Genomic DNA, 12049 nt, shown 5'->3' with positions numbered 1-12049 from the left:
CTTTTGGGCATCACTTTTATAGGGATGTTACAGTAGTGTTATATAACATTACACACCTATTACCCTATCTTGTTTCTGTCTGGCTCTTTTTTTTTGGCTCATTTCATGCTGATTTGTCTACCAAATTTTCCGTAGGTTTCATTTCTGATTTTGGTTTACACATACGAATGCAAAATACTGTACCAAATACTGCCATGTGAAACCAACCCTAGAACCTTAGGCCAGTTTCACATGAGCATCCAAGCCTGACCTCTTTATATGAGGTAATATAGAAACATAGAATGTGTCGGCAGATAAGAGCCATTTGGCCCATCTTGTCTACCAGTATTCTGAATACTTATGAATCGTCCTTGTCCCTACCTTATATGAAGGATAGCCTTATCCCTACCTTTATCTTATATGAAGGATACTTGTACATCTTGGCAAAACATTAACCTTTCTAATATACTTAATAAAAAAAGTTCTTTCCTATATATAGAAAACATAGCTTATAAAAAAAAGACCACTAGGGGTCGCCATACCATCCAGGACATAATCCTGTCCGGCTGCGGCATCATCTTTGTCCCAGCTGAAGCAAAGGCTGGAACAAAATCCAAGAAGTGAGGGCAGGACTAGCACTTCTATGTGCTCACTCCTGTCTTATCTATCAGACTGCAGCATGAAAACAGAGAGGAGGGGGTTACAGAGCAGCCTGCAGTGATTGGATGAAGAGACCCAGCACAGCACAGCAGACTCAGGGAAAAAGTGAATGCATTGTGGGTAAGGGAGGGCTCAGTTCTTGCCTCATACAAGCCCCTTCCTGAGCAGTGGATGTCAGAATGAGTGAGCAGCAGAAGAGAGGGATTTGTAAGCTAAATACAGAAGCTACATATAAAAAAAATAAACAATCTGCATGACCTAGCAAGTAGCATACAGAAGCATCATTTTTATATGTTAAATAACAGGTACGCTTTAATGATCCAAATGCAGAGTATGAAAGTGCTCTATCACTAAAATTGCAGTCACAACAAGATGTTTGGCTATCATACAGGTGCAAAATAGCCACCTGTGATATGCTGACATACAACTGTGTGGACATTAATGTGACTGGTGACTTAAAGGAATACTGTAGTGGAATATAACTTATCCCTTATTTGAAGGATAGGGGATAAGTTATAGATCACGGGAGGTCCCCCTGCGATCTCCTGTACAGGGCTGCGGCAGTCTGTAGGAAGGGAGCGTTCCGTCCCCGCATGATGCGGCGGCCGACACGCCCCCCTCCATGTATCCCATAGAGAAAATCCCCATAGCAAACATATGCTGCTCTGGACAGTTCCTAAAATGGACAGCAGAGGTCAGCAGAGAGCACTGTGGTCATGACATCACAGGAAATGCATTTCTTTTTTGGATTTCCCTTTAGTATACAGCCCCTAAAAAGTACTGGAAGGATTAAGACTTTTTTTAATAGAAGTGATTAACAAATCTGTTTAACTTTCTGGCACCAGTTGATTTAAAAAAAAAAAAAAGTTTTCCACGGGAGTACCCCTTTAAGGTCTCCATGTCAGCCTTGCACCAAACAGAAATTAGGAAACTTTTTAATGAGAAATTGGAAATAGTGCATGGAGAGTATTAAAAAAACAACAACAGTTTTACAGCTTTTTAATGTATGCCAAACAGACATCGATATATTTGTTCTGGAAGGTAACGCATACACAGCACCTCTTCATTGCGTTCACAATCATGTAAGGGGGTAAATGAAGTTTGTTCTCCTGTAATTCTCCTATGAATGAATCTTGGAAATCTGTCCGTGGTAGCGCGCGTTGCAGCCGCAGCATTACAAGCAATTACCTGTTGTGTGTGTAAGTCCCCGGTGACAGTCATCAGCCTACCTGTTGACACACTATCTGTGCTGTGCATCTGTTAATGTAAGCAATTGATTTGCACGCGGGTGTAATTACCATCACTGATGGGGTTGGAGATGAGCTTCCCCACCAGGGTCCTGTCAATCACCACCTTGTCCAGCTGGGGCCCTGAAAGGCTTAGGGACACAAGTACACCTGAACCGAAGAGGAGCTGAAAGGGAAATAAACAAGAACATTTAGATGCTAAGAACTCTTCTTTTTCAATGTACATCAACATTTACATGAATTAATACAACTTAGGAGGATGTCAGTTCCAGAAAACAATCGGTACTGTACAAAATATCGATACCTGAGCAGAGTTTACCGGGCAACCTCCAAAAAATGGTAATCCTATCGCACAGGGTCATGAATGTAATGTTCTACTGCCTTAAAGGGGTATTCCAGGAAAAAAAATTTTTTTATATCAACTGGCTCCAGAAAGTTAAACAAATTTGTAAATTACTTCTATTAAAAAATCTTAATCCTTTCAATCATTATCAGCTGCTGAAGTTGAGTTGTTGTTTTCTGTCTGGCAACAGTGCTCTCTGCTGACATCTCTGTCTGGGGATCTGCACAGAGAAGAATAGGTTTGCTATGGGGATTTGCTTCTAAACTGGGCGGTTCCCGAGACACCTGTCATCAGAGAGCACTTAGACAGAAAAGAACAACTCAACTTCAGAAGCTCATAAGTACTGAAAGTGTGAAGATTTTTTAATAGAAGTAATTTACAAATCTGTTTAACTTTCTGGAGCCAGTTGATACATAAAAAAAAATTTTTTTCCCTGGATAACCCCTTTAAATAAGTGTGTTCTGTCATTGGGGACATTTGAGTTTGAAAAATGCATGGAATATTCATGGGGTAAGCCAGTGTTACCCAACCAGAGTGCCTCTGGCTGTTGCAAAACTACAACTTCCAGCACGCCTGGACAGCCTTTGGCTGTCTGGGCGTGCTGGGAGTTGTAGTTTTGCAACAGCTGGAGGGCCACAGTTTGGAGACCACTGGTATAAGCTATCAATATTAGATCAGTGAGGTCTGGCTTTTGGCACTCCTACTGACAATGTTTATACGTCCACCATACTTCTTGTAGCGGCTTTGCTAGGTGCTGCATGTGTCCCATTCAGTTTGTCACTGATCACATGACCATTGCTCCTTGCGGAGACAAGATTGCCAACGCTTTGACGTGAAAAGGAAAGGAAGGCATGGGACTCGCTTAGAAATAGGACAGACTGTTAGAGCCAGACCCTTGTGCTCATGTAGTCAAGGCTTAGCATAGAAAGTTTTTTCTTTACGTCTCAGCAAAGGATGCCAGGATCCTGAAGGGTTAAAGGCCCTTTTGGAAGGGCCAACGTGGCCAAGGATAACAAGAAACGCAGGATAATGCACATCAACTCTATTAGTTTTATTGATTTTCTTTTTCATTTCAATATACAATGCAATATCCACAAAGCTAAAGTATGTGATTTTACTAACAGAACTAATAAGGCAACGCATCACCCACGATAAGATATAATGAGCGGTAAATGAAGAGCAAACATATGAGCCAACAAGGCTCCAAAGAACCATCATTAGGCTGGGTTCACACTACGTTTTGACGATACGGTCACCGGATACCACGGTTTTAGGTCCAGTCGCAAAACCGGATACAGGGCAAAAATGAGCCTACCCGAGTCACTATCTGACTCCGGTCGGCTTATTCAAATGAATGAGATATGGGCCGGGTCCCATGGTGAAAATATAGTGTGAACCCATGTTATAGTGGCTCCTAAAGAAGAGGATAGAAATGATCAAGGGCGATCAAGACACTCGGTCTTGTCCCTGTTGCTTCTGAAAAGCAAAAAACCCCTAATATGCCCTGCTTATACCAATCTGTATGTCGAAACGGACAAACGATGTCCTCAGTTTGTGAGTGAGAATAATGAGCAATTAAGCTTGTTTTCCATTTAGCAAAAAAATTCTGTGCTTTACGCTCCCTGCATCTCTCCGTGTTGAGTCTATCATCCTCCAGGAAAATTTTGAATCCCCCCAACCACATCTTTTATGGATGTTATTGTTAGTTTGAACCACTCCCTGACTAAGGCGCATTTAGCCATTAATATAATGACATGAACAAAACTTGGTACACTTCTCATCACATCAGCTTCTGCCACTGTAGCACCTTTTAGAGTGGTGACAAGATGCTTCACAGGACAGCACCTATTCCTCTCTGCTACGCCATAACATGCTCGAGAAAGTGCACTGATTTACAGCATCACAGCAAGTATAGCCCTGGTCTAAGCAAAGAACTGCTGCTGCTGCTAAGGGAAGGTGGGAGAGGGAGATTACATTCAGGAGGCAGCTCTGTGCATACAGAAGAATCACAAGTATTTACACAAGGAACAGCTGCCCAGACCTGTTTGGGTTGTCACAGATAGGGTAAACCTTTTGGGGTCAGTATGATCAATCCAGAGGCTCCAGGCTCTCTACTGCACATACACAATTGTATCAGCTTTTAAAGGAGTTATTATTAGTAAATAAAGTGATCCACAAATATGTTACAGATAACATACAGAAGTAGACACAATGTTGGTACTGTCCCGTTAGAGACAGAAAACTTGATACGGACAGAAGAAATAATGAAAAACTAAAATTACTGAAAATCAATGGATGAAAACCAGACATTACCTTTGAATTTTGGTTCAAAAGAATAATTTTGAAAAACTAAATGATGAAATTATCCTGGACAAAAATGATGGTACCTTGAACTTAAAAATGTGTTGCACAACCTTTGGAGGCAGTCACTACAATTCAAAAGCAATGTCTGCTATTTTTTTTAGTACATTGTGATTCATTATTACATTTGTCCGTTTCAAGTTATTTCAGGGAGCATTGTGGGTTCTTCTGTCTTTAGCGAAAGGGTACCAAAAATGTTGCCCACATCTGTAGACTATCAAATGGAGAAACTTGTTGGAAAGGACAGTGACGATTTAAGGGGGCCAATTATGACTTTATTGCTTTAGGGCACATCTAAGCCTGGAGGCGTGAAAGACAACACATTAGTAAATGACCAACCTTACCATAGTAACCCACTTGCTCACATGTTTTAATACAAATCTCTCGGGAACGAGAAGTGAGAAATAAACTGTGAGAAGAATATGACACTTTAGTAATAAGTGTTAATCCGATAGAAAAGATAAAAGTACTAAATATAAAAGGTGCTAACCTGGTAGAACACAATGTGGCAGACTGGTAAATGACGCAGGGCATTCCATATGTTTACTGCTTAATGAAAAGGCCGGGAAATTAATTGCCTATAATACTGCAGAGCACATGTAAGTACCTGCTGCAGCTCGAGTCTAGACAACTGCAGAGCACCTCTGCTTAACCCCACATAAAATGTGAATCCTGAGGCAAGTTCACACAGGGCATTTATAGGGCAGCCAAAAATGCAATGTCAGTGAATGGAAACGTGGAAAAAATTTTCCATGACCTAACTGTTTAAAAAAAAAAAAAGCATAGAAACAATTAAATAATTCTTACGTGTAGTATCAAAACATGGCTTAAATGCAAGGAAAAGAGCATTTGCTTAAAGGGGTACTCCGGTGGAAAACTTTTTTATTTTATTTATTTTTTTTAATCAACTGGTGCCAGAAAGTTAAACAGATTTGTAAATTACTTCTATTAAAAAAATCTTAATCCTTCCAGTACTTATTAGCCGATGAATACTACAGAGGAAATTATTTTCTTTTTGGAACACAGTGCTCTCTGCTGACATGATTCAGCAGAGAGCACTGTGTTCCAAAAAGATAAGAATTTCCTCTGTAGTATTCAGCAGCTAATAAGTACTAGAAGGATTAAGATTTTTTTAATAGAAGTAATGTCCAAATCTGTTTAACTTTCTGGTACCAGTTGATTTAAAAAAAAAAAAAAAGTTTTTACTGGAGTACCTCTTTAAAGAAGCACTTCAGGATTTTTTTTATTTGTGCAGCACAAATATAGTGTTACTGATATCACTGGTGTATACCAAGTCCATCTTTTTGCTAGTAGCACTAGAGCCTACAGTATGAACTGCACCATAATCTAGCAAACATCAGTGTATAACACGCACTTTTAAAACCTAAAGTTAGGGCAAAAAGCCTGCCTGCATGTTATACCCCGATAAATCTTCTGGTCACTGCTTTAAAGTGGCTGACATCCCTGACGCCGTGCAGAGGAGTCGGTAGTGGACGTCACTCGTCATCCTATCCACACAGCCCACAAGACCTGCTGCATTACCTGAGCCTGCCGGAGCGCGGCCAGGTAAGGCCCCTTTCACACTACAGGTATCATCCTGCTTTTTTACTGCCGTTATTTTACAATAACGGATGAAAAATACAGCATGCAATAACTGGTAATAATGGATACTAACTGACGACCATCATCTGTTATCATCCGTTATTACTAGTTACATCTGGCTTTTTTAATCAGGTTTTTAACCCTTTTTTTTAACATCCGTTTTCCATAGACTTCAATGTAAATTTTAACAGACGTTTTTTCACCATTATTTTTGCCGAACCAAAAATTTGTGCATGCACCGTCTTTTATGCCGACAATCTTTCAACCTGCAATTGAGAAAGGGGTAACATAACCCCGAAACGTGTCTTGCTTGTCTGTTCCTATATGGATGCACAAATAAATGTGAATACTTTTACTAAACTGCACTGGAACTAAAATCGATCTCTGAAAGGCAGCGCCGCTGCAGAACACCTTTTTTCTTCCTTCAGCAACGGCAAAAATAACTCACATTAGTAAAAACAGACATACCTGATGCAAAAGGATGGTCAAAAAATCCCATTGACATGAATGGGATTTTTTGCCGGCTGTTTTTAGGACTTTTTGCTGGTAGTAATAACGGAGGTTTTTACAGGATGATACCTGTAGTGTGAAAGGGGCCTTTGGAAATATGAAAAATAGAAAAAGCAGTGGGGGGGGGAGGGTGACAATGAGCAAGGGAGGATTATGAGCAAGGGGGGAAATAATGAGTAGGGGCGGAGAGATGAGCAGGGGGGAGGATGATGAGGCAGAGGTGGATAATGATGAGTAGCGGGGATTATGAGCAGGCGGGATGATGAGTCAGAGGGGGGTAATGATGAGTCAGAGGGGGGTAATGATGAGTCAGAGGGGACTCATGATGAGTCAGAGGGTGGGTAATGATGAGTCAGAGGGGAGTAATGATGAGTCAGAGGGGGGGTAATGGTGAGTCAGAGGGGGGTAATGATGAGGGGGGAATGATGAGCAGGGGGAGAATAATGAGCAAGGGAAATCACAGGGGAAAGGAGGCACACAGGGGATCGGGGGGGGGGGTAAATGTGGCACAGGGGCTGATAAAAGGGGAGGAATGATATGGCACGAGGAAGGCGGGGGGGGGGGGGGGCAAACTGAGGAGCATGAGGAATCAAACTTGGGGGATGATGAGGCATATAGTTCAGAGCTTCCAAGTAATTTATTTTACATTTCTGTTTTTTTTCCTCAAATTTTCCTGTGAAAATGAGGGTGCGTGTTATACGCCGATAACTACAGGATTTAGCAATATTGCTATTACAGCACTCATATAACTTAAAATTTCAAAGCTTCTTGTAGCTCATTATAATGCTCAATGTGTTTCCTGTACTTAATTACATTCATCAGGAGCCAGGTTGCTTAAAGAAACATGCATGTCAGGGATCCCGCACAGCAGACTGTAAAGGCTGCTTGTCAAATCTCCTATCATGTGCCCAGGCATGCCCCTCCTTTTTGTAGGGTAATGGGGCATAGGTGTTGATTGCATATTAGACAATAGCTAACCCAGTGTTTCCTCAAAAAAGGGACACAGGTCACGAGTTTAGGCTTGTATATCCCTTGAGGCACACATGAGTACCAGTGGTATCCACTATCTACCTATCCGCCACCTCACCTTGACCTAGTCTACATCTATACATGCTGGGCAATTGCTTAAATTGAAGTTTTTTTTAAATAGCAATTGGGTAAATAGCAATTACTAGCATAGTAATTGGGGGTAATAGGATGTAGAATAAATCTTTTCCACATGATCTACATTCTAACTTCTATAAGTTATGGGAAATCTCTTAAATAGCAATAGCCTGAATAGTAATTGCTTAGATAGCTTTTGCTTACATAGCAAGTGATGGGATGCAGATTTAAGCACCTAATCTACAACTATACGTGCTGGGCAACTGCTTAAATAACTATTTCTTACATAGCAATTGCTTTTGGAGTAAGAAGTCATGCAGGATGTAAACTTTATCCAGTTAATCTGCCAGAGCTAGATAGAACTATCTACAAGACTGATATATAATTGGTAGTGCACCCCAAGGCACCCAAGACCTGAGACCTCTAGAACTAGTCTCGCTATTCTCAGGGAGTCTTTACTCTGTTCTGATATATATAAACTAGGGAGACAATGTTACTGGAGGGAAGCTTTCCTCTCTGTATGGCAGCTATAACAGAAGATGATAAAGTGGGATCACCTCAGAGAGGGCATCAAATAAACAGCTGACCATAGCTCATGGGTAACTAATGTTGCTCGATGAAACATGTTATCATACAGACCCTCAGGCTTCCCAGATCTGAAGGTCCATTAAGCACTTTTCTAAGAGATAGGTTCTCCTAGTCCCACCTTCCTCTGTGTCTCCTCCTTACTTCATTTACCTGAAAGGTAAGACCCTCAGTGTTACCCAAATGCTTAAGCCAAAAGTGAGTAGCTACCAGTGTGATGCACCTATGGTTAATGTCTCCTATATGTTCCCTCACCTTGCGTCTGAGTTGTCTAATGGTTTTGCCAACATTGTTAGCTGGGATGGGGCACATTAGGAGATATACTACTTCTGCTGTGGAACAGTTGTCAAACCTCTCCTTCTAAATACAACACGGCTGGTTTGACTGCTGAACTCTTCACTCTTCTGTAGGTAGGGTGGCCACATTTGTTTGTGCCCTTTATTTGTCTGGTCAGCCATATTCTCTCTGGGGAAGGCAGGGGTAAGCAACTCCTAGTGAGGTGATTCTTTTAAGCTTTTGTCTCTTCTAAAAGTAATGAAGGGTTGGTCAGGCAAGTGTTCGAACACATCTGTCTGCTTTTAGGATACCCCAAAATTTTGAGATTATCCTTCTGATGCCTTGGAAGTTTACATGTAAGTAGGTCCTGCCTATTCATCTTAATTGACCTATTTAAAGTTGCCTTTAGGGTCTTCTTGGGAAAACCTCTGCTGCCCAGACCAGTAGAATATTATCAATAAATCTCAGATATATGGGTATATGGCTAGTGTAGATGAACACATGGTCTGTGAACACTGTCTGGTCCACCCACCAGCCGAGGTACAGAATAGAATTAGCATAGTATAATGCACAAACAGGCCTAGTGCAAGGATGTTTGCCACCTTAGGCAAAAGATTATTTTGCCACGCTTAGACCCTGCCCATTGGCTCCGCCCTTTAAAACGCCCCACCTTACTACTGGGGTGACACACTGTAACAAACCCCCTTCTCGTGTAATCACCTTACTACTGGGGTGACACACTGTAACAAACCCCCTTCTCATGTAATCACCTTACTACTGGGGTGACACACTGTAACAACTCCTTACTCATGTAATCTCCTTACTACTGTGGTGACACATTGTACCAACCCCCTACTCATGTAATCCCCTTACTACTGGGGTGACACACTGTAACAAACCTCCTCCTCATGTAATCCCCTTACTACTGGGGTGACACAATGTAACAAACCTCCTCCTCATGTAATCCTCTTACTACTGGGGTGACACACTGTAACTAACCTCCTGGCAAATGGGGGTGAGTAAGGGTTAAATCACCTATCCTATGTTTATTGTTGACATATAAGTAACATGTGTGCCAAGTTTCATGTTAATATCTTTAGCTGTTTGGACGTGATGCTGGAACATATACACACATACGGGAGATTTATCATTAGGTGTCTATTGTAGACACAATAGACAAAACAGCTCTATATACAATGATAAATCCCCCCCCCCCCATTGAGTTATATACAGTGCATAGTAAAAGTATTCGGCCCCCTTGAACTTTTTGACCTTTTGCCACATTTCAGGGTTCAAACATAAAGATATAAAACTGTAATTTTGTTGTGAATAATCAACAACAAGTGGGACACATTCATGAAGTGGAACTACATTTTTTTGATATTTCAAACTTTGTTAACAAATAAAAAAACTGAAAAATTGGGTGTGCATAATTATTCAGCCCCTTTACTTTCAGTGCATCAAACTCTCTCCAGAAGCTCAGTGAAGATCTCTGAATGATCTAATGTTGACCTAAATGACTGATGATGATAAATAGAATCCACCTGTGTGTAATCATGTCTCCGTATAAATGCACCTGCACTGTGATAGTCTCAGAGAGGTCCGTTTAAAGTGCAGAGAGCATCATGAAGAACAAGGAACACACCAGGCAGGTCCGAGATATTGTTGTGGAGAAGTTTAAAGCCGGATTTGGATACAAAAAGATTTCCCAAGCTTTAAACATCCCAAGGAGCACTGTGCAAGCGATAATATTGAAATGGAAGGAGTATCAGACCAATGAAAATCTACGAAGACCTGGCCATCCCTCTAAACTTTCAGCTCATACAAGGAGAAGACTGATCAGAGATGCAGCCAAGAGGCCCATGATCACTCTGGATGAACTGCAGCTGAGGTGGGAGACTCTGTCCATAGGACAACAATCAGTCATATACTGCACAAATCTGGCCTTTATGGAAGAGTGGCAAGAAGAAAGCCATTTCTTAAAGATATCCATTAAAAGTGTTGTTTAAAGTTTGCCACACACCAAACATGTGGAAGAAGGTGCTCAGGTCAGATTAAACCAAAATCCAACTTTTTGGCAACAATGCAAAACGTTATGTTTGGCGTAAAAGCAACACAGCTCATCACCCTGAACACACCAACCCCACTGTCAAACATGGTGGTGGCAGCATCATGGTTGGGGCCTGCTTTTCTTCAGCAGGGACAGGGAAGATGGTTAAAATTGATGGGAAGATGGATGGAGCAAAATACAGGACCATTCTGGAAGAAAACCAGATGGAGTCTGCAAAAGCCCTGAGACTGGGACGGAGATTTGTCTTCCAACAAGACAATGATCCAAAACATAAAGCAAAATCTACAATGGAATGGTTCACAAATAAACATATCCAGGTGTTAGAATGGCCAAGTCAAAGTCCAGAGCTGAATCCAATGGAGAATCTGTGGAAAGAACTGAAAACTGCTGCTCACAAACGCACCGAGTTCGAGCTGGAGGAGCAAGGAGGAATGGGCAAAAATTTCAGTCTCTCGATGTGCAAAACTGATGGAGACATACCCCAAGCGACTTACAGCTGTAATCACAGCAAAAGGTGACGCTACAAAGTATTAACTTAAGGGGGCTGAATAATTTTGCATGCCCAATTTTTCAGTTTTTTTATTTGTAAAAAAAGTTTGAAATATCCAATACATTTCGTTCCACTTCATGATTGTGTCCCACTTGTTTTTGATTCTTCACAAAAAAATTACAGTTTTATATCTTTATGTATGAAGCCTGAAATGTGTCAAAAGGTCAAAAAGTTGAAGGGGGCCGAATACTTTCACTATGCACTGTAAGTATATATAGATTTTTTTCTGATTTAACTACAATAAAAATAGGTGCTGTGACCACAGATACACAGACAAGAAAAAGGCAAAAATGACACTTTAGAGCAACAGATCTCACATGGATAGTGTTAGAACAGTGATGTGTATAACTCTAGAGTTTTATTTATTTATTTATTTATTTATTTTTTCATTTTGGGGGATGGCCCCTTTAACCAGAGTTACCCTTTACTGTTCATCTTGACTTCCAAAAACAGGAATGAAAAGTTATAAGTTGTATGTACCCCAAAATCATACCAACGACAATCTCAGGTCAGTCTGCATTAAATATGCCTTTACACAGCTCCATCGATAGAAAAATTTAAATGTTTGAGTCTTGGAAAGGGGCAAAACAAAGACAAATTATTTTGTGAAAAGGTTTTGTTTTTTGTTTTTTTACTTTGCAACAGCAATTAAACAAAAAAAAAAAAAGATCATGTCAGATGGATCTAGCCATAAACATAGTGGAGTCTAGAAAGATGTTAACATGTTATTTATAACACTGTAAAGTCTGTAACAACCAAAC

General features: G+C 40.7%; 1 protein-coding gene across 13 annotated transcripts in view; it reads right to left on the bottom strand.

The window, feature by feature from the left end:
- The window catches only part of WDPCP (WD repeat containing planar cell polarity effector), a 361777-nt gene that overhangs the window by 232628 nt on the left and 117100 nt on the right, over positions 1–12049 (bottom strand). For all 13 annotated transcript variants that reach the window (XR_008891607.1, XR_008891606.1, XM_056567997.1 and 10 more), the window contains one exon: positions 1938–2052. Coding sequence is in view for 11 of the 13 variants with exons in the window: in XM_056567997.1 (XP_056423972.1) it covers positions 1938–2052 (115 nt within the window). In the remaining 2 variants the exon portion in view is untranslated. The remainder of the gene's footprint in view (positions 1–1937; positions 2053–12049) is intronic.

The sequence above is a fragment of the Hyla sarda genome, chromosome 3, assembly GCF_029499605.1.
Source record: "Hyla sarda isolate aHylSar1 chromosome 3, aHylSar1.hap1, whole genome shotgun sequence".
Classification (NCBI taxonomy): Eukaryota; Metazoa; Chordata; class Amphibia; order Anura; family Hylidae; genus Hyla; species Hyla sarda.
The sequence above is the reverse complement of the archived record's forward strand: the minus strand, read 5'-3'. Positions and strand labels throughout refer to the sequence as shown.